Here is a 23,915-nt window from a genome sequence, read left to right as displayed (position 1 = left end):
ATCCAGGCTAAAGTCTCATCATCTAAATGTGAGATTAGGAGCATCAAAATTTGATTTTAGTCATTGACTTTAATCTTTGGCATGTCCTTCTTAGTCAATATTGAAGATATCAAGATTATATTTTCACAGAATAGTCTTGATGATTTTATGTAAAAAAAAAAACAGTAAATCCCAAAAAAGACCTTATCTGGGTTTTTACAGACTGTGTCACATAAATTTTCTAACATTCTGAAAAAACAAACTCAAACCAAAGAGAAAACGAATGGCCGTCGATTTAAACTGTATTATTTCACACTGAGCTCAAAATCTTATTTGTACCTAAAGCACATTGAACATGTTTTTCAAACCTCTTGAGCTGTCCAATAATGTTTTCATCAGAGAGTCTGTAAGTGTTATTCAGTTTAAACAATTCCCCTCCCTGCTCCATCTCTGTCTTCCTATTGGTCGCTCGAGCAAAAACAGCTCCGTCGTACTATCATGTCAGATATTACTGCTCAGGCTTACGTGCAAAGCTTAACCGACCCAACCTTGATTTTACCGCCCCCCCCTCGTATCGCATCCAAGGTTATCCGAGGTGACGCAAATCCTCTTTAATCACTCATTTCCTCTGTTCTCTCATCCACAGGTGGGCTGGTTCCCATCCACATATGTAGAAGAAGCAGAGGAGTGAACTTCTAAATGAAAGCGAAGGGAAATGCAATGAATAACACAAAGCTGTTTGCCTGGACTGAGCCGAAATGGCTACCGATCGGCCGGTGCTATCTCTTTTTTTCTCTATGATGGTGCTGAACTGGAGGGCGTCGGAGGGCACACATTGGGGGTTTGATGAATGAAGGACTATCTCTTAGAGAGAAGATTATCAAACGTAACCCTCGCCTGGAATTCCTGCACTATGAGCTGTTTGCTTGTAAGGGACAGAAACATGTTGCCGATCACATATTTGTCCTTACCCACCCAGAAGTGTTTTCACCCACACAGGCCACCTCCCATTTCCACCCAACTGTTCATCTCAGATTAAGATCATAGCATCCTGGCAGGATTTACCAGGTTGGCACACAAACACCGTGGTAATGGATTGCCTGTTTCCTTCCTACGACGATCTTTCAATTTCAGAGTTCTGCACTAAAGGACCGCTTGTTTTGTACGTCGCCCTGTTTGAGTGCTTATCCCGGCAGATGTATTGCTGGGTTGTCACGCCCCGTTTTCCTGATTTGTGCCGGGGAGACGTTCAGCGAGATGTTGGCACCAGCCAGGCGGTTGACAGTAAACAAAAGCGTTCGCGGTGACAGGCCTGTAAACAGCTTTTTCAGCACGAGCCCACCGCCCTGGAAACATCGTGTCGCTTTATCCAGAAGGAGGGATCCTGTTAGATAACGCAGGCACTGACATCTCAGTCAACTAATGAGGATTCACACACATTTACGGGAAAAATGAACAATGATGAGAATTTAGTTTTACTGTATATCCACCCGGTAGACCTGGTGGATCTTATCGATATGGGCTTTTAAATAACTAATGTTGATATCGATATCTAGATATCCGGCTGGTCTCTAAAGATAAAATGTTGAATATTTCTGCTTGTGTAGTCTTATATTGAAATCATCCTCAGTTGTAGGTCTCATTCTCTCCAGGTTTTCCAGAAATGTTACGAACTGTGAAGATGCTTCACCTGCCTGCAGCTAAACATAGACGGTGCTCGAAACTGATAAAACCGGATGAAACGAAAGCACGTTTAGACTGCTAAAGAGACGGCGGTTTTAATAGGGAAAAGGTCATGTCAGGAAACACTCAAAGTGCTAGTTTGTCTCAGATGGTTAGATGAAAGCGCTCTCGCGAAGAATATTTATTTATTTGCGATCTAAGAAGAGACCTTGACTGGAAAACACATTCGCAGTTTGAGACATACAGAACAAACGCTTGATGAAAGAAACAACTTGCATGAACTCAAATATACGCATATGTGCCTATACGCCTCTCTAATTGACAAAATGCATTTAAAGGACAGATATTTTAATGCTTCTGTTTTTTTCCCCACGAAGAATTACAAAATATATTGTACATTTGTAAGTGAACTTCTGATTTTGAGCAAGAATAGTTTTTTTTATTTAAATTCATGTATAATGAGAATACATATTAAATGAGTATTTATTTATTGACATCTGCGATATATGATTCATAAACATCTGTGTTATATTGTATTAGGTGAATATTGTATTGTTGTCGCTGCACTTTTGTCACAATGTAGTGTAAAGTAACACCACTAGGGGGCAGCAGCATTACCAGGTGTGTCACTCCCTTTTCTTTACTTTACTTTTTAGATCTTAATATACGTCTTTATTTGTCGTTTTATAATACCATCACCAAGTCTTCTAAGGAAGTTCTTTCTTAAAGTCATAGTGTAAGGTGATTGTGGTCCTAAAATTGTGCACTTTCCAATAGAAAAAGGGTAAAGGATGAGTTTAGGGTCTGTGATCCATATTACATTGACTTCTATCATGGGAAATGTAGTTTCGTAACAATAACACAAGCCTGTTAACTTGCGGCATACCAACAAAAATTTAATAAATTGGTTTACAATTAAAATGGTAACACTTAAAGGAACAGTATGTAGGATTGTGGCCAAAACTGGTATTGCAATCACAAAACTTGTGGCTAAAACTGGTACTGCAATCACACAACTGGTGGCCAATACACAAAATTACAACATAAACATCAGTTGAGGGCTGCAACTCCACTTTTTAAATGACAATATCCTGGCCAGACCACTGTTGTCAGTGATATAAGTATTTGAAATGAAAATATTTCTTAATGTCTAGTGACATATCAGATCCATTTTATGATTAATTGATATACATTTCTTACATACTGTTCCTTTAAAGTTGTATTTCTAAAGAATTAGCTACCATGAACTTTGAATAATAATTTTATTTACTTATAATTTTAAAATATCAAAATTTGTAACATTAGTTAATGCACAGTGAACTAACATGAACAATCGTATTGGCCTAACATTAACAAACATTAATAAATGCTGAACAACTATATTTCTCATTGATAGTTCATGTTAGCTAATCCATTTACTAATGTTAACAAATACAAAAGTGTTACCATTAAAACTAAACTAAAAATAAACTTAAAAACTATCAGCAATAGAAAAATGTAGAATTACCTGTAGTACACTTAAAAAAAATGCTGGGCTATTTACAAACCAGCATTGGGTCAAAATGGGACAAACCCAACCGTTGGGTTAAATTAACCCAGCAGCAAATGTTAATATTTTACCCAACAGTTACCCAGCATTTTACATTAACTCTTTTTCCGCCATTGACAAGTCATCTTGTCAATTAAGAGAAAACATTTGCATAAAAAAAGTTTTCCTGATGAATTTTTTTGTTACCCTGCGATACCGTGATTATCCAATTTATGAAAAAACTGAAGCCAAAACGTTATTTACTCATTTTAAACTCTGTGTATGTTTTGATAATCGTTCTGAATCTGATCTCTAACAAAATTCCTACACAAAAATGCAATTATTTCAACTTTTTGCTAAAAAAATTTATTTTAAAGAAAAATACCCATATTTGGGAGTTTATAAGCAGAGAAAAAATGAAGAGTTTCGTTGCAAAACGAGATAACCACCGTTTTTTAATTGTTCAGAAATCTCGTTTTTTGGTTGTGCATTCCAATTAGGTTCAATGCAACTGCAGTTGGTTTGTTTTGATTTAAACCTTCATAACTTAAAAAATACAGCTAAGAAGCACCATAAAACAAAATAATAACATGATAACATAATAATAAACATGTTTTGAGAAAAATAAAAAAAATGGATTTATCTCGTTTTGCAACGAAACTTTTCAAATATAGATAGTATGAAACGCTTTTTTCCCTTTTGTTTGTTTATTGTTTGTTTGAAAGCAGAGAATCTGTTCTTTCATTTAATATATTTGTATGTTTATATATTTTTAAAAGAAAATTTTCCTGCAAGGCATTTTGTGAATTTTGTGTAAAAATCACAAAAAATTCTAGCGAGCAACTTTTCCAAAAAAACTGGCGGGGAACGAGTTAAAACAACCCAGCATAGTTTAAATTACAGTGGATTGTCCCTTTTTGACCCAACGCTGGGTTAAAATGTAGCAACCAGCATTTATAAGAGTGTATAGATTAACTTAATAAAATCTACAATCCGTTTACGGCACAGTCAAAATCGCCTCTAACCCTCATGCCCCATTATGTTCAAAGGTTAAAGGTCAGTTTAGAATCTGCGTTTTTTTGGGGGGGCATTAAATGAAAGAGGATTTTTTGTAAATCTGGAGTGAAATCCGTGCCCGAGGCAGATTACGGTCTTCTCCTGGGTGCACTGTTCCCTACACTCAAACTGCAAGCAGTAGAATTGGTTTTCTAAGCTTTCTCACCGGTAATCTGTTCCCACTCCGCTCTCCCTAGAGATGAACCCTGACAGGACGGATTTAACAGGCTTCCACACACATATATTTATATACAACAGATTCTGTTTCAGTACTGAGTTGTGGGCCACTAATCACCCGTCGATCTCTAACCTTCTTCATCTCGCATCTTCATAATCTTATTCTGCTCTCTTTCTCCACATGTACTGTATGTCTTTTAAATGTATAGCGCTACAGCTGGGCTGTGCCATCATGCCGTGTTGGCAAAAATAGAGAATGCATATTTGTTGTATTTAGAATCACTCAATGATTCATGTGAAACCGTGCTGTTCTTTTTATTATAATTTTTTTGCAAATATTGTTTGTTACATTATGTGACCATTCCTTGGGGCTGTTAAATGTGCAAAGCCATATTTATGTAAGCAACCTCTAATAACACAATGTTGGTTTACTGACGGACGGTACACCGAGTAGCTCATGGTCCACTGAAGCCAAAGACGTAGCATGCTTGACGCCAAGCCTAGTCGCCACGGAAACCGCCACTGCGGCCTAACCAGTAGCTGTGCAATTCGAGTGTCCTACAGTGCCACGTGCTGTATCACACCTGTACTGTACATATGTAAATGCATAATAAAATGTATATTGCTTCTTTTTAAAATGGTCTTTTCTTTTGTGTCTGTATGAAAGATTGCCTTTATTTTGTGTTGAAGTTGTGGGGCGTGACATTACTGTAGCACACATTTGTTAGTATATATACTATTAGTATACTTATTTAAAACAAATTTAAGTATACACTCCGTCTACTTTTTTTAGGAATGTACTTAAAATTACACTTAAGTATACGCTTAATTATAGTGACTTAAAAGTCTATTTTAACTGTACTTGTACTCAGTCTTTTTTATTGAGATGAAGTATAAGTAATAATAAGTATGCTTAGCTTTTAGATGTGTTTACTCTTTTGAGTAGCGTATTTTACATAGGAATTTACTTAAAGTCTACTTAAGTAGTTAAAGCTATATTTAAGTATTAAAGTTAATACCTAAATAAGAGCATAGTAGTATACTTAAAGTGCAAAATATATCAATAATAAACTATACGTTTAATGTTAGGTTCACTCAAACCGCAAGTATACAGTAGTTGCCGTATAAAAACTATACTAAAAAAGGATTAATTTAAAGTGTGCTTTCATAAACAAAAAAAATGTGGTACAAGCATTGAACTAATAAAGTATAGTATGCATACTACTCTAGTATACCTATAGAATAAGTTCACTTGTTGTATAGTTACAGACTTTCAGATCAAACTAAAGCCTATAGTAAACTAAAGCATCCAAGTGTACTACTGTTACACTTAATATGGAATTAAAACTATACTAAAGGGGTCATAGCATGAAAATGTGACTTTTTCTATGTTTAAGTGCTATTATTGGGTCTCCAGTGCTTTTATCAACCTCGAAAACATGAAAAAGTTTTGGTAAACCATTCTCCGCAAGCCTGTGAAAAAATAGGTAGTTCAGATTTCGCATGTTTTGTGAGTAGGTAGCAAGGCCAATTACAATAATACCACCTCTTAATCTGCACTATCCAACTATGGCACAAAAAATAATTGACAGCACAATTGAGTTTCAATTGCAACAAACCACCATTATGGTGATCAGTGTTTGCATTTCATCAGCTCATTTGCATTTTAAAGGACACACCAAAAAATGGCACATTTTTGCTAAGTCCTACAAAATGGGAATTTTAACAAGCAATAATAAATTATATATTGGGTATTTTGAGCTAAAATTTCACATAAGCACTCTGGGGACACCAAAGATTTATTTTACAACTTAAAGAAATCTCATAATATGAGCCCTTTAAAAACTAAAAAGTGGGCTAATTTAGTTCCAAATGATATTGAAATAGCTTATACAAGTATACTACTAGTACCAGTACATTGATATTACTATACCTACTAGATAAAGATCATTTCATATTGTGATTACTTAAAAAATTAATTTAACAACGTGAACTTAATTTAATTGAGTTTATTCAACAAAAAGGTGTGTCTTGTCAGCTTTACTTTAAAATTATTTGTTCAGCCAACATAACAGTGTTGTGTAAAATTAACAGATTAATAAAACCAATACAGACTGGCATCTCATTGGCTAATGATGTTGCAGTGTATTATGGGTAATTGTTGTTGTTCTGCCACCCTCTTGCAGAAGTGTAGCACCATTAGGTAGGTACCTGTGGCCAACTATGAGTGAATTAACTTGTTCTGATATATTATTAGAACAAAAACAAACAAATTAATGCTTTGAAATGTAACATTTCATTTCAAATATATTTGTGATGTACTTGATAAGTTATAATTAAGAGGCTTATATGATTAGTTGTATTAAGCAGCTGCACTGATTGATTGATTCAGTGTTAAGGAGTTATTAGATAAAAGGGGTGAAGTTTATAAAATGGCATTATTCAAATTTTTGTCATCATTAATTATTTTTTCATGTACAATCAACTCAACTGTTGTTTACTTAATCTTCGTTTGTTAAATGAACTTAATTATTGTTCGTTGAGTTTACTTAACAAATTATGTGGAACCTGTTGACAAAATATTTTTAAGTAAATCCAACATTTCATTTTTGTTGAGTGCATAACTAATGACATAAGTTCATAATTTATAATTTAATATCAAAACAGCAACACTGAATAATGATATCCTCCTTTATCTATAGCCAGAAATGTCCACTTCTTCCCATGTAAAAATAAAGTATACTTGAATGTACTATAAATATACTTAAATACCAGAAAGTACATTTGTAGTACATTGTTATTTTCTGTGCTAAATAAAATTATAAAGAGTTATACACTACAAATAGACTAATTAAAAGTATAGCTCCACTTCAGTAGTACTTAAGTGCACTTGTAAAAAGTACGCTAAATATCAGTGATACTTAAATAGATTTTTAGTGTATTGAAATAAAAAGTGTTTCAAAATAGCACAGATGAGTACAATTAGATGTTCTTAAGTTTATATTAAAGGGGACATATCACGAAAATCGGACTTTTTCCATGTTTAAGTGCAATAATTTGGTCGCCAGTGCTTCTATCAACCTAGAAATGTGACCCAGATCAACCCAGTAACTTAGTTTTGGTAAACCATTCCCTGCAAGCATGTGAATTTGGCTCCCCTTGTGATGTCAGAAGGGGTTAATACCTCCCCTTAATCTGCACTATCCAACCACGGCACTGCCATTTAGTACAGAGATCAGCTCATTTGCATTTAAAAGGACAACCAAAATGACAAGTTTTTGCTCACACCTACAAAGTGGGCAATTTTAACATGCTATAATAAATTATCTGTATGGTATTTTGAGCTAAAACTTCACATACGTACTCTGGGGACACCAAAAATGTATTTTACATCTTAAAAAGTTTTGTGAAATGTCCCCTTTAAGGAGTACTACAAAAAATATTAGCCCTATATGTATTTTACGGCACTATCCTTAAATCATTCTTAAATTTTCACTGCTAATGCTCGGAAATCTGTGTTCATGTTTATCTACAAAATAAAATTAATGCTTTTTCACCTTTATTCCTGTTTTCTTTCTTTAAATAGTGCTATTTGGAGAATTGCAGAAAGTAAAACTTTAAGCACTAATGGACCTTTTGTGTTCGAGTTTGTTCACAAACATGCGTCAGTCGTCCGGACTGGAGAGCTTTCGCATTAACGGTTCGAGAGAAAACATCACTATCAACGTTTGGATTCACTTGAAAGTGTGAGAAATAGTGTCAGTCTGTTGCAGCTTATATGAAGCTTCTAAGTGTTCGAAGGAAGACGATGGGGTCATTGATGATAAGATGCTTCTCAAAGTCATCTAAATGTGTGTCTATCTCCTGAACAGATGAGGATTGATTTACACAAAACTATACTTCCCTCCAGCTCACGGCCCCTACGGTAAACATTCATCTTCTGATGCAAATTTAGAGAAACAAGATGCCAGAACTCTTCTCTGATCGAGCAGACGCCTGGAACTAAAGATGTGTTAAACCACATCAAAAGTGACATCCATCCACAAAGCAAACCGCTTTTATATTCCCGCCTCCATCGAGATGAAACCGTCTTTGACATTTAAAGCGCCGTGTTTTTGTGTTTGTCTCGTATAGATTGAACCTGTACCTCTGCTCTCTGTGGTATTTTGATTATTACTCTGTGGCCTGCGGAGGATATTGTGTTTTAATATTCGAGCGCTATGCTAAACACATTTTCAGAAAGCTGGTAGTATTTGCTGTCTGGTCGACTTCTCTGTAAGGCCTTGCATTGGCAGCGATTGGTTGCTCCGTGCTGTCCCGCCAGTCATCTGGGAGCCGTCATCGGAAAAGACAGCAGCTGATGTAAATATCACGTCATGTTCCCCACGACTACGCGCCAACACATCGTCCCCTGATGCAGAAACAGCAACATTTAATTTTAGAGAAATAAATACACCATCCTTGTTCTGTTTATTCGCCATTGTGGTTCACTATACTACTAATACAATTGCAACAACAATATAGTTTCTCTTTTGTTCCTGTAGCTGGCGTTAGCAGTGCATGGGATCAATCCCAGGAAACACATACACATACTGAAGAATGCATAAATTGAATGCACTGTAAATTGTTTTGGATGCAAGCAAAATGCATGTAAATCATCTAAGTGAACACTGTTGAAGTGGTACATCACGGGAACATAAAGAGTTAATGACAATCCATTGCACAATAAAAGTTAAGGTAAGTTAAGACCTGGAAGCAGTGAACTTTAAAAATAAAAGATGAAAATTCCTTCTGAAATGGAATTTGCTGTACTCCCGCTTGATTTCAGACTGACCCCCCAAACCCTCGAAATCCATCTTACGTATTCCTATCTGTCAAACGCTCTACCGAAGCTTTCTCTAGTGTGTAGGCACCCTTAATGCTTCACAGCCTGGTTTAGTGCTCAGTATTTCAAAGTGACCCGGGCACCAGTGAGGTGCTGTAATAAACCCAAAGGTCTCCAGGAAGCATTGAACCACACGCACACAGACTCGATAGCAGATGAAATCCATCAACAACAGATCTCTGCCATCAGTCGGAGTGCATCGCACACCGAGCGAGTCTCGTGTCTATCCGCCACTTGAACCTGATAAGATAAGACCATCTCTGTGGTTGTTTTGAAAAGGAATCTGGTGTCTGTAGCGAGCAGAATCTGACCGGCGATCTGCTGATGCTCTCGGTGGAAGGAAGCGCCGGCCCTCTCACTTTGCTTTTTGGGTGGTCTAGTTTTCACATACTGTATCAATGGTGAGACAAGAGATGCTTTTACACTGATCTGAGCTTGATAAAGTGAACAAATGTTGTAATCTTTAGTGAAATAGAAGAAGCTCGCTTCAACTCTGGTTGCACTCGCGCTGCACAAGCTATTAATGGATTAAACTTTACAACAAGGCTGTATTTGTTAACATCAGGAAATGCATTAGCTAACGTGAACTAACAATGAGAAATATAGTGTATTCAGCATTTATTAATGTTTTGTTAAACAACAGTTCATGTTAGTTGTGCATTAACTAATGTTAACAGATATCGGCCTGACTGCAAAACCCAACGTCAGTCTGACGTCAAAACCCAACGTCGGTCTGACGTCAAAACCCAACGCCGGGCTGAAGTCACAACCCAAAGTTGGCTTGACATCAAAACCTAACTTCATCCTGACGTCAAAAACCACAGCCGGGCTGACATCAAAATCCAACGTCGGGCTGACGTCAAAAGCCGATGTCAAGCTGACGTCAAAACCCAACGTCAAGCTGACGTCAAACCCAACATCGGATTGACATCAAAAGCCAAAGTCAAGGTGACGTCAAAATCCAACGTCAGGTTGATGTCAAAACCCAACATCGGCTTGACGTCAAAACCCAACGTCGACCTGACGTCAAAACCCAACGTCCACCTGATGTCAAAACCCAACGTCGGGCTGACTTCAAAACCCAACATCGGGTTGACGTCAAAACTAATCTTCGGCCTGACTTCAAAAGCCAACGTCAAGCTGACGTAAAAATCCAACGTCAAGCTGACGTCAAAACCCAACATCGGATTGACGTCAAAATCCAACATTGGATTGACATCAAAAACTAACGTTGGGCTGACGTCAAACCCGACATCGGCTTGACATTAAAAGCCAAAGTCAAGGTGACGTCAAAATCCAACTTCAGGTTGATTTCAAAATCCAACGTTGGCTTGACGTCAGAACCCAATGTCGACCTGACATCGAATCCCAACGTCGACCTAACTTCAAAACCCAACGTCGACCTGACGTCAAAAAACAAAGTTGGCCTGACTTCACAACCCAAAGTTGGTTTGACATCAAAACCCAACTTCATCCTGACATCAAAAACCACGGCTGGGCTGACATCAAAATCCAACATTGGATTGACATCAAAAACTAACGTTGGGCTGACGTCAAAACCCGACATCGGCTTGACGTCAAAACCCAACGTCAACCTGACGTCAAAACCCAACGTCAACCTGATGTCAAACCCCAACGTCGGCCTGACTTCAAAACCCAACGTCGGGTTGACTTCAAAACTAATCTTCGGCCTGACTTCAAAAGCCAACGTCAAGCTGACGTCAAAACCCGACATCAAAAAACAAAGTTGGCATGACGTAACAACCCAAAGTTGGTTTGACATCAAAACCCAACTTCATCCTGATGTCAAAAACCACGGCTGGGCTGACATCAAAATCCAACGTCGGGCTGACATCAAAAACTAACGTTGGGTTGATGTCAAAACCCGACATCGGCTTGACATCAAAAGCCAAAGTCAAGGTGACGTCAAAATCCAACTTCAGGTTGATGTCAAAATCCAACGTCGGCTTGACGTCAAAACCCAACGTCGACCTGACATCGAATCCCAACGTCGAACTGACTTCAAAACCCAACGTCGATCTGACGTCAAAAAACAAAGTTGGCCTGACGTAACAACCCAAAGTTGGTTTGACATCAAAACCCAACTTCATCCTGACGTCAAAAACCACGGCTGGGCTGACATCAAAATCCAACGTCGGGCTGACATCAAAAACTAACGTTGGGTTGATGTCAAAACCCAACATCGGCTTGACGTCAAAACCCAACGTCCAGTTGATGTCAAAACCCAAAGTAGAGCTGACATCAAAACCCAACGTCGAGCTGATGTCAAAACCCAACGTCGAGCTGACGCCAAAACCCAACGTCGGCCTGACGTCCCAAGCTGTCAGGTGGCAGCACCCTTTTAAAAGGTCCTAATATATATCCTTTAGGTATAGATATGTAGGCTATACATATGGAACCAATATGTATCCTTGAGGTACTAATAAGCTCTGTTTGGTACCAGTATATTTGGTACCAGTATACATATTTTGACAATGTTTTTGACAGTGTACTCACATTCCGATCTGGATCTGTTTAAAAAAACACTTTGTACAATGCTCTCCATTCCCAAAAAAGTAGTTTCTAAATCTGAGGGTATTAACTCATAATGACACGTAAGATTATCCTACATAAATCTGACATACAGTTGTAAAAATGAAGGTGCTACATGATGCCATATAAGAGGGATTTTTGGCTAAATGGTTGCATTAAGAACCTTTAACATAAAACGATCCTTTCTCTTTCAAAAATGGTTTGTATATTTAAAAAGGTATGAAAGAAATGAACCATTGACTAGATGGTTCTGTGAGGATTTAAAAATAGTTATTCTATAGCATTGCTGTGAAGAACCTTTCAAGCACCTTTATTTTTAAGTGTGTAATCTATTCATTAGCTATTAAATGTACTGAACTATAAGTATAAATGTATGTAGTATGAATTTTGTTGCTACAGTGTAGATACATGCATTTATTAGGTTCCTGAAAAATAAGTGATCCTTGAACTTAACCACTCCGGCTGTGTCAAATCCCTTGTGCTCTCCTGAAATGCCTGCAGGTATATTCAACTTTCATTTGTCATCCACAAATGTGATGGCATCAGCTTTTCTCTGCCTCTCCAAAGACAGAGTTTATTCTTAATGCTTCTGCAAGATATTGGCAATAAAAACTCCAACAATCACTTCTGGACATCACGCATGAACTCACTGCGGTCTGGGTGAGCATTTGTTTTTTATAAAATACTTTATTAAAAATGCATACGAATAAGCACTTGATTTCATTTAGATTAAAAGTTGCTGTACAGAAGGAAACTAAATAATTTACCAAGTAACTGGTTACTTATAATATCTGTGTTAACATATATGTATAGTCATTGTCTGGGTAAAAAGTTCATCTACAGTCCAACCAGATTCTTAAACAATTACGTATCGTAGAGTTTATTATACAATATGTGAAACTTGGATTGCAGTTTTTTTCATGGAGTACTGACAAGGACATTTTGACCTCTGATAATCCTCAAAATTTTACTTAAGGTCAAAATCCGACGTCGGGCTGAAGTCAAAACCCTGAGCAAGAGATCTGAGCAATCCACACATGACAATTCACTTAAAATAAAAAAATACAGAATTACAGGCCGACGTTGGGTTTTGACGTCATTGGGTTTGACTTCAGTTCAACGTCAACCTGACGTCAAAACCCAATGTCGGCCTGTAATTCTGTATTTTTCATTTTAAATGAATTGTCATGTGTGGATTGCTTAGATCTTATTATAATATGAAATGTTCATATTAAAATTTCAGTGCGTAAAGAATGTTGAGGATAAAAAATGGCTGTATTTCATGGGATAAAGTGGAAAAGGGATGAGAACGTCAAGTTGTAACGTCGAGCAAGATGTTCTGCTTCAGTTGGAAATGAAAATCAGGTTGATGTCAAAACCCAACATGAAATCAAGCTCTAATGTTGGGCAGGAGTTCTGTTTCAATTAGAAATGAAAATTGGCCTGACGTCAAAACCCAACGTCAGACTGACGCCAAAACCCAACGTTGGCTTGACGTTAAAACCCAACGTCAGACTGACGTCAAAACCCAACATCGGCCTGACGTCAAAAGCCAACGTCGGACTGACCCAATGTCGACCTTCAAGCTGTAACGTGGAGCAAGACATTCTGCTTCAGTTGGAAATGAAAATCAGGTTGATGTCAAAACCCAACGTCGGCCTGACGTTAAAACCCAACGTCTGACTGACGTCAAAACCAAATGTCGACCTTCAAGCTTAAAGCTGTAATGTGGAGCAAGACATTCTGCTTCAGTTGGAAATGAAAATCAGGTTGATGTCAAAACCCAACATCGTCATGACATCAAGTTCTAATATTGGGCAGGAGTTATGTTTCGATTAGAAGTGAAAATGGGGTGGACGTCAAAACCCAACGTTAGGTTTCCAACGTCGCCTTAAATCACAACAGAATGTCGGGCTGAGGTCAAAACACAACGTCGTCAAAACACAACGTCGGACTGACGTCATGACCCGTTGTCGGACTGATGTCAAGACCCAACGTCGGTTGGACACCAAAACCCGATGTCGATTGGACGTCAAAACCCTACATCTGTTCAACGTAAAAACCTTTCTTTGATCATGCTTTTTGCTTTAATCACTGTTTTACATTGCCATGAAGTCGTTCAGCTTTCTTTTAGCATTTGTGATGTGTTTTCTTAGCATTGCAGTGTATTTGTAACGTGCATTAACCTCCTAAACCATACGTGGACATCAAAATGTTTTGTTGTTTGCACCACAATACTTTATTCTCTGTAACTGGAACCTGTTGTGCACAAACATGGACAAATGCACCTCTTCATTTTCTAAGAAAAATATTTGGTTATTATATTTATTGCATATTCCTAACCCCAAAATAGCTGGATGAAATCTGAAAAATAAAGACAGTCCAAAACTCGGGTCATAGGAGGTTAAGTATGTGCACTATATTGCGTAAGATGCGTACAGGTTTTGTTATGGCTGGTTTTGTGGCTGTTAAAATTCTTTATGAAACAATACAACAATGACAAAGAATCTTTCAGGAACCTTTATTTTTGTAGAAAGTGTCCATGACCCTTTACTCTGCGTATTAATATTATCTGTGACTTCTTTGCGTTCTCCGTGCCTCTGTCACCATGCCAAATTTCTAGTGTGTCTAAGCATACGTGACAACGGTAATCCTACTTCTCTGATTTCATGCCGCTTTTGAACATCTTAAGGTGTGTACAATGCAAAATCCTTTGAGAACTGCACAGTAGGGAGCGTTGGCTGTCAGAGTTTTCTGTGTCAAGCATATAAAAGTACAATTCAGCATTCGTATGGCTTGCGTTTAGCGTCAGATATTTAAAAGTAACAACCTTATACTAATAATAGTGACTGAAATGAAAGGATTGGTTAAAGCTTTGCCTCTCTATCGCCATCTTTGCTTGAAGCATAAAATGTTGGTTACTTGCAGAGTTATTTAAAGTCAAACATGTCTTGCAAATGTTAACAGTGTGAATCAGGATAAGTCCAAGGGTTGTTTTTTTTTTACCCAAAGCTGGGTTGACAATAACCCATCATTTTTTAGAGTGTATAGTTTGATTTTACTCTACTTTTACTTGTTTGTTGACAGGATAATCCCGGGCCAATCGCTCGCCCCTGCGGAGCCAACGACTCAATTGAATGTCTGGCCTGTGAACTTTTGATGGTAGTTATGCAACTAGCACGGTGACCACGGGTGACAGGGAATCAGTGTTCGATTCCGGAGAGAAAGCCTTACGCTGCAAAAAATGAAATTGAAATTAATTGAAATTATTTTAAAAAAAAAAATGTTCTTAGTATTTTTGTCTTGTTTTCAGTAGAAATAACAAAAATTCTTAAATTAAAGGAACAGTATGTGAGACATTTATATCAACTAATCATAAAATGGCCCTTATATGTCACTAGACATTAAGAAATCATTTTCATTTCAAATACTTATATCACTGACAACAGTGGTCCAGCCAGGATATTGTCATTTAAAGAGTTGCAGCCCTCAACTGATGTTTATGTCGCCATGTTGTGTATTGGCCACCAATTGTGTGATTGCAGTACCAGTTTTAGCCACAAGTTTTGTGATTGCAGTACCAATTTTGGCCACAATCCTACATACTGTTCCTTTAAGATGCTTTTCTTGATGAGCAAAATGACCCAAGAAAATAAGTCTAGTTTTTAGACCAAAAATATAAAATTTAAGTGACTTTATACATAAAACAAGCAAAAAAATCCGCCAATGGGGTAAGCAAAAATGTCTTTAAAGGGATAGTTCTGACAAAAATGATATTAAACTCACGATCCACTCACCCCCAAGCTGTCCGAGTTGCACACGTCCATCGTCCCTCAGACAAACACATTTTCGGATATTTTAGAAAATGTTTTAGATCTATCAGTTAATTAAACGTGAAGTTACGGGGTCCACGACCTTCAAGTCCAAAAAAAGTGTGTCCATCCTTCGCAAAATAAATCCAGTTGTAATAAATAAATGTTGTAGAAATATCCATATTTAAAACGTAATTAACGAAAATAACAACCTTCCGGTAGCGCCGCCATCTTAGTCGCGTCCGCATTCAAGATCAGAGCTTTACGCAGCGTACAGAGGTTTCTCTGCTGCTGCTCTGTGTCCCCGCCCTCCAAATTTGTCATACGTCACTAAGAAAAGTGCGTACACTACATTAATACTCTCTCCTGAATACAGAGCAGTCTAAGATGGCGGCGCTACCGGAAGGTAGTTCTTTAAGTTAATAAAGTTTTAAATATGGATATTTCTACAACAACACCGCACGGATTACCCTCAGAAGACCTTTATTTATCATCCTGGAGCCGTTTGGATTTATTTTGTGAAGGATGGACGCACTTTTTTTGGACTTGAAGGTCGTGGACCCCGTAAATTCACATTTAATTAACTGAAAGATCTAAAACATTTTCTGAAATATCCGAAAATGTGTTTGTCTGAAAAACGATGGACATATGCAACTCGGACAGCTTGGGGGTGAGTAAATCAAGGGTTTAATATCATTTTTGGCCAAACTATCCCTTTAACATTTTGCTAAATTCAATCTAAAATTCAACTAAATTCAAGAAAAATTTGCTTATCCCATTGGCAGATTTGTTTGCTAGTGTTATGCACAAAATCACTTAAATTTGATACCCTTGGTCTAAAAACTAGACTTATTTTCCTGGGTCGTTCCGCCCATCAAGAAAAAACATCTTAATTTAAGAATTTTTAGATATTTTTAATGAAAACAAGGCAAAAATACTAAGAACATTCTTCTTAAAAATATTTTTTTGCAGTGTAGAAACTTGTTTGAAACTTTGGAGCCTTTTTCAAGGAATTTAGTGCATTATTTGTTCTAATATTTGATAGATGCATTAACAGTTAGCTGGCCTGGAAATAACCAATGTTCAGACTTTCTAGATCTTTTCAGAGAAAAAGACTCAGCAATTGCAAGTTTCCTATAAATTTGACCTTTACAACATCTCAAGCTGCGCTCAGATTGGCCACGAGGTAGATATTAAACTAATTTCACATTTCTCCCAAGACCAACTCACTAAACCATTCATATCAATTTTATAGCTCTGTACCATACAGTATGTTAACTATAGTGGACTTCTATTTTCAGTTCTCCTAATGAATTTTAGGGGACATTTCTGAAACAAAGTTGAAAGTTAAAGTATGTCTACTTTGGGGAGCTTGAGACAGAGTTTATAACATCATTCGCTTTGAGGTCAAAATATCAAACTTAGCTATTTGTTTAAATAAAAGTAGGAAAGTGGCATTGTTTCCTTGTAGTCCGGTCAGATTAAATGTAGGCCAAATTATTTATACAGGTCTGTACTTATCTCTGACCGCCTGTACTAGCAAAAATATTACAGAGAAGAAAGAACTGCATTAGCCTATTAACGAACATCTGCTGGCCATTCATTAACCTGAGCATCTCTTAAGTCCTCGACCTGGAATGTCATTTTTCACTTGTGGACATCAAACTTTGGTCAAACAACAAAGAGAGAGAGAGAGAGAGAGAGAGAGAGAGAGAGAGAGAGAGAGAGAGAGAAGCTTTAGTAGGACATTCATTAGTAGATTGGACGCTATAGCAGTGGGATGTTTTGGGACGGATGATCAGAGGAATGAAACATCAGAAGGACGTGAGACTCTGATCTCTGATGACCTTATCAGATTTAAACTGAGGATTTGTGCTTTCACAACACGGGACCTTTTACAATTTAATGTACAGGTCCTAAGACAATCACTTTAGCTTTATGAATGCACTTAATCTCGTTTGGAAATTCAAGGCTGTTTTATTTTAATTCATTTCATCCCTATAAACCTGCAGAAAGGGCATCAGAGTGGTTGCTTATACTGTAGGACAAGGTCTAAAATGCTCACTCCTCTTTATAAACTCTATGTACCATTCAAACCACATTGTTATTCAAAACCATAAGATTTTATGTGTGTGTGCCTACCATTGAAATTACATCCACAGTGTCTGGTATTCACACCTTTTGCTTATCTACTGGTGGAAAGAGCATGCCGTAGGTCTAAATAATGCATTACATCTTTAGTTTATCTTGGCCATGCTGCAAAAGAAGTCTATTTCCCCACTGCCAGAGAATGCTAGCAGTGCTGCCGATCTGTGTGTGTGTTTACCTCTTAGAGAGAGCGAGATATGGTTCTTGTATATTTTGAATTTCTGGAGAGGTGAGAGAAACTAACTGGAATAATCTACAGTCATACACCTGCCTCTGCCCCAGGCACAAGTCCGTGCCCAAGATTTTTTAGTTTTATTTGTATGTGTTTGTCACATGAAGCTTGTGGCGTAATGAACTTGCGTTGAGTAATCTACGAGGCTATAGGCTGTATAAGATCATTACGAAATTTCATTTTAAAATCTCACCTGCAATTGTTCTTTTTAACTGAGGCACAGTTAAAGCACTTTTGACAAATGTACACAACAATGAAGTGAATACTTCAGGCATATGAATGGGGATAAACAGCTTACATTAAGAAGTCATGTGACCAGTTGCACACCGCTCATTTTTTCTTGTTATCATCCTTCACATCAGTGAATTTTTGTTACAAAAAAAGTTTATCTTGAGTGACAAATGGACCGAAAAATTATTACAATAACATTTGTAACAAAAAAGGTTTATGCTAATTTGAAAATGGAACCCTTTATTATAGTCACGTAAATTATTATTCTTTTCTCTGACACTGTCACGTTTTTCCACATTTTTACGTGACCGTATCACGTATTTCTGTTTACGTGTCATTGTCACACTGCAAAAAATGTCAAGAATTTTTTTCAAGAAAAAAATTCTTAGTATTTTTGTCGACTAAAGTTTTTAGACCAAAAATATCAAAATTAAGTGATTTTGTGCATAAAACAAGCAAAAAAATCTGCCAGTGGGATAAGCAAAAAAAAATGTTTTCTTGTTTTATGCACAAAATCACTTAAATTTCATATTTTTGGTCTAAAAACTAGACTTGTTTTCTTGGGTCGTTTTGCTCATCAAGAAAAAGTATATTAATTTAAGAATTTTTGGATGTTTTTGCTGAAAACAAGACGAAAAAACCCAATAATTTTTTTCTTGAAAATAATTTTTTGCAGTGCACATATTGATTACTACTATTTTCAAACCATTGACGCATCGGTTTAGGGTTAGATTTGGTGTTTGCTTTAGGTTGTCACTTTAAGTATTGGTTTATAAAAAAAATTTCAGATTTTTTATATTTTCTGATTTTTAAACAATTTTTTAGAGTTGTGTTTGGGTAAGGATGTCATTTTACAGTATGTAAATGTAACCCTAAACCGAAGCAACAATGGTAAGAAAATAGGACAAAACAGTTGAGTAACCAATACATGCCAATGACACGTAAACAGAAATACGTGATACGGTCACGTAAAAATGCGGAAAAACAGGACAGTGTCACAGTAAAGGATCACAAATTTACGTGACTATAGGTACGTATAGGCTCATGTATCGGCCATTGAAACAATCAAGTGACTTTGTGCACCTAAATGTATCACTAAATCTTTCTAAAATTGTTGTAAAAAGTTAAAATTGTTGTAAAAAGTGAAAGCTGGGGCCTCATATACTGTATAAAGCATGCATATGCACTGATTTGATCGTAAAATGTGCGTACGAAAAAATCCACGGCAAAGTGCATATTTATAAAAACTTGTTTTGATGTGGAAAAGTGCTAAGCGACATGTAAGGGTCTGAGCAGGCGTACACACTTTTGCTTGTCCGATGCTGCAGGTTTTTGGAAATAAAAGCCATTCTTGCTGCTCGAAAAAGATTTGAAAATTGACAGGCGCTTTTTTATACGTCAATGACATTAATAGGGCATCGTTTAAGGTGGAAATCTGAAACTGCTCAGCTGCGCACAAGTTCAAGATCATTCGGATTTATAGATTTCACATCTGAAAGAAAGGGGTACGCGCGTTTTCTGTCTGTACACTCGTTTTATGAATCACACATTTTTGCGCATTTTTGAGAAATGATCGTGAGATCAAATTTAGGATAGTTTCTACGCAGCATTTTTTAAATGAGGCCCCAGGTCCACTTAAAAAAAATACTTTAATTGGAAAAAAACGTAGAAAATTAAGTTTTATAAACTTACATTTTCTCATTCTAAGTGAAAAATGTAAGGTGAAAAAATTACTTCAACTGGTAACACCTAAAATTTTAAATTGTTCCCTTAAAGTCAGAAAATGTAAGTTGAATTTTTTAAAAACATTTTAGGTGTTACCAATGAAAGTAATTTTTTAAGTTGATACAAATTTTACTTTTAACAGTGTATCTGTTGAAATTAGAAAGATGGATAGGATTGTAAATCCTATAATCCTTAAATTACTTTTTACACTGAATCACCAACATTGTGTGTGTGTAGAAAAAATATTTAAAAAAATATATTTTAAGTTTATTTATAACTTTTAAAATATTTGTCTAACATTTTTTTGTGATTTATTGTTTTCTACATAAAATGATCCTACATAACGTAAAGGACATTCTGTTAAAATATAACCTTGATATCTTTAATGTGAAATCAATGATTTTAATCAAACTTTGTTGCAGCAAATCTCATATTTAGATTATGAAACTTTAGCCAGAATTTTGGAGACAAAGTCACAAATATATTATCTTTGTACAGCAGATCCGCATTCTGTTTTTAGAGCGGGCCTAAATATTTATAATTTCCACAATTGTCTGACCTTCAGTGTTTCATGTGCTATACCTATTCTGCCGTGCCTTACTGTTTTCTGTCTTTTAATAGCGCATAGACATCCCAGTGTTTTTGCAGAGATATTCCCATTGAGGTGTAGGGAATACCATCACCATTTCTCTTCCACGAAAAAGGATTAGATACAAAGCTTTTGTTCAGGGAAGAAAAGAGAGACTCTGTATAGTGGATAATGATCTTACAGAAGTCTGTCAGTCGTCTATGTTTTGGGTGGCAGGATTTTCTTTTCTTTACTGTGGTAACCTTGGTTTACTTTTCATTTTGATGTTGACATTGCATCACACTATGACTTCAAAGAAGTCATTCAAGGAATATTATCTTCACTAGTTAGCAAAAGGATTGTCTGAAAATTTTCCACTTGAAGTACAGTTATTTCAAAACATATCACACAACATTATTGCATTTTTTATTTACTTAGAGAAGAAAAACACAAATCAACATGGATTTCATTTAAGGTTAAATGAATACTTCCTATAACATTTTCATTAACAGAAACAAAAACTGAATTAAAATAACAGGTTTACTGAAGCTGAAAGTAGCAAGTGGAAAATATGAAAGATTGATAGAAGGCATCTGTTGACACATTGCTTTAAAATGAAACAACAGATAGACATGTAATAAAATATGCAGAAATAAAAACACAGACAGACGCAGTGATCCCTTTAGAAAACCATCAGTAATATAAGCAGAAGTGAAGAAACTCTGTAGCTGATTTTGGCTGAGGCGGTTTGTTGGCTGGGTTCACGGGGTTTGTTGAACAGACTGAATTTGCCAAGTATATGGATTCTCTGGATTGTTTATTCTCTTTGTCAGTGTTGCTTATGTCTGTCTGGATAACTAGAAACTTGCAGCACTGAACCAATATGGTACAAATGTACATGGGGTGATGTCATGAACTCTACCGGTTAGCTGGTCAGGAATCTAAAATAGGGGAAGGCAGGACTATGCCATTGTTTGGTAGTATAGAAATAACTGTTGTCCGACATCAATATTTTATGTACAAAAATGCATACAGGTGTTGCACTTTATCCTGCAATACAACAAATAAATCACTCACTTAAAAAGTTTTGCAATTTAGTGTAAATTACGTTTACAGTTATGACTACACTGCAAAAAATTATGTGCCAATTTTTAACACATTATGTGTGTCATGCCATTTAAGGTCATGTTCATTTATCACAAAATAGAGTAACCAACTCATTTAAATGCGTTACTTGATTCAAAAAAATACTTCGTTACATGTTATTTACCGCTAAAAGTAGTGGAATTACAGTAACGGAATTACTTTGTAACCCGTTACTCCCATCACCGTTTTTAACACAACTTGTGTTGGCCCTTTCATTTATTTTAACATGAAATAACGCCTTAAATGGCATGACACACACAATGTGTTAAAAATTAACACATCATTTTTTGCAGTGTAATATGGATCTTATGAAAATCTTCGCATACAAACGGCATTGTGAATAATGATCCGAAAAAGTGATAACATTTCTGCAGTTTTATCACTCATGTACATAATTTGTGTATAAATAAAATCACAATAATATTTTTTTTATATAACATGATACATTTTTTTTTGCTATTTTTAAGATTAATCAACTTGAAACTACAATTTATTTCAACCTTCTAGTAACAAGTTTTAAATTACAAAATTCAGTTGAAGTAACTTAAATTAAATTAACTTGATTTTTATTATTTATAGCACCTTCACATTAATCAATAAAGTTACAATTTTAAATTCAAGTTGATTAATTAAACTTAAAAATGTAAGTGCAACAAGGATTTTTTACAGTGTGTTTATAAAATCATCCTACATAATGTAAAGAAACATATAACCTTGATATATTTATTATTGACCGAGAAAGGTCATGTCAAAGATTTAAATTAATGTGAAATCAATGATTAAACTTTGATGCTCCCCGTCTCATAATTAATTTAGCATGCATTTCACAGACAAGGTCACAATTGTCAAAAGTGCTAAAAATAAAATTGAAACTTAAGAAGTAAGTAATAAAACTGCATCTATGAATATTATATTTACTTTTAAATAACTGTAGGTGTAGTTACGATGACAAACTGTATGCCATTGCTGTGACTGCGAAAATGTAAAACATAATATATTACCTATATTTTAAAGAATAATTTAATAAAGTAAAATAAAATGGAAAAGGAAAATTGCATAAATAATTGTTAACACTGAAAAACCCAAACAAAACCAAATACGGAAACAAAGTCTGTATATTTAAACCTATAAATCATCTTACCTTTATACAAATGAAATGGGTGAGAGTGTGACTGTAAGGGCGATATCAGCTATAACCCCTTATCGACAGCACATCCAAAGAGATTATTAACCTGAAACAGGGTAACGTGATCGTTCTGCAGGGTCCGGAAGATTTCTCCGCCCTGACGCAGAGATGAGATGATCAGGGGCTGCAATGAATATCACATTAGGGGCCAACAATTACTCTGTTGTTAAGATGCAAATCATTGGATTGATCTGGTCCACTGCTTCAGCACGATGACATCTGCTATTCAAGCCCTAATATTACATGGAGAAAATAGTTTATGATATCACAGGTCAGAGACAGGGTACAAAGGTTTTGGTTGTTCTCATAGCTCATTGGTAGATCATTGTGTTAGCAGTGCAATAGGCCATGGGTTTGAATACAGGAACACACACACTGATTAAAAAATGTGTAACTTGTAATGCACCATATGTCATTTTGGATAAAAGTGTTTGCCAAATGCGTAAATGTAAATACAATATACAATTTCAGATAATTCAATCAAACTATTTACAACCTTACAAGATTTTTAGCATTGTAAAATGTTCTCATGCTGTCCATTTTTTTCAAGTGGGCAGTTTTTGGATTATAGTGATTTGCCTACTCACCAATACCCAAATTTTTGGTTTAGGCAAATATATATATATGTATGTATATATATATATGTATGTATGTATGTATGTATGTATGTATGTATGTATGTATATGTATATGTATATGTGTATATATATGTATATATATATGGCACGTAATGACATGTTTTGAATAATGCCATTATGTTTCTCCAAATGAAGAGTTTGGTTCCAAACTGCGATAAACGCCTTAAAAAAAGGAGTTACCGCAAAAATCTGTATTAAATCAGGTCAGTATAAAAATTCTTAATTTTATGTAAAATCAAATATCCACCATGTTATTCTGTCATCTTTTCTCCCAAAACATGATAAACAGCAGTCCTTCTTCTCTGCAGAATGCAATAAATCCATTTAACAAATCACAGCGCACCATTCCACGCATTGTAAACAATAAT

At 36.0% G+C, this 23,915-nt stretch overlaps 2 protein-coding genes across 4 annotated transcripts in view; one reads left to right on the top strand and one right to left on the bottom strand.

The window, feature by feature from the left end:
* The window catches only part of LOC129426552 (guanine nucleotide exchange factor VAV3), a 96,437-nt gene extending 91,376 nt beyond the window's left edge, over window positions 1-5,061 (top strand). For 2 of the 3 annotated variants that reach the window (XM_073864239.1, XM_073864241.1), the window contains exon 28: window positions 626-5,061. In XM_073864239.1, coding sequence (XP_073720340.1) covers window positions 626-670 — 45 coding nt within the window. In that variant the 3' untranslated portion in view covers window positions 671-5,061. The remainder of the gene's footprint in view (window positions 1-625) is intronic. The other variant, XM_073864240.1, reaches the window with a different exon arrangement.
* ntng1a (netrin g1a) overlaps window positions 1-23,915 on the bottom strand; it is a 193,549-nt gene that overhangs the window by 24,472 nt on the left and 145,162 nt on the right. The gene's annotated exons all lie outside the window — the stretch shown is intronic.

This window comes from Misgurnus anguillicaudatus, chromosome 25, assembly GCF_027580225.2.
Source record: "Misgurnus anguillicaudatus chromosome 25, ASM2758022v2, whole genome shotgun sequence".
Lineage (NCBI taxonomy): Eukaryota > Metazoa > Chordata > Actinopteri > Cypriniformes > Cobitidae > Misgurnus > Misgurnus anguillicaudatus.
The sequence above is the reverse complement of the archived record's forward strand: the minus strand, read 5'-3'. Positions and strand labels throughout refer to the sequence as shown.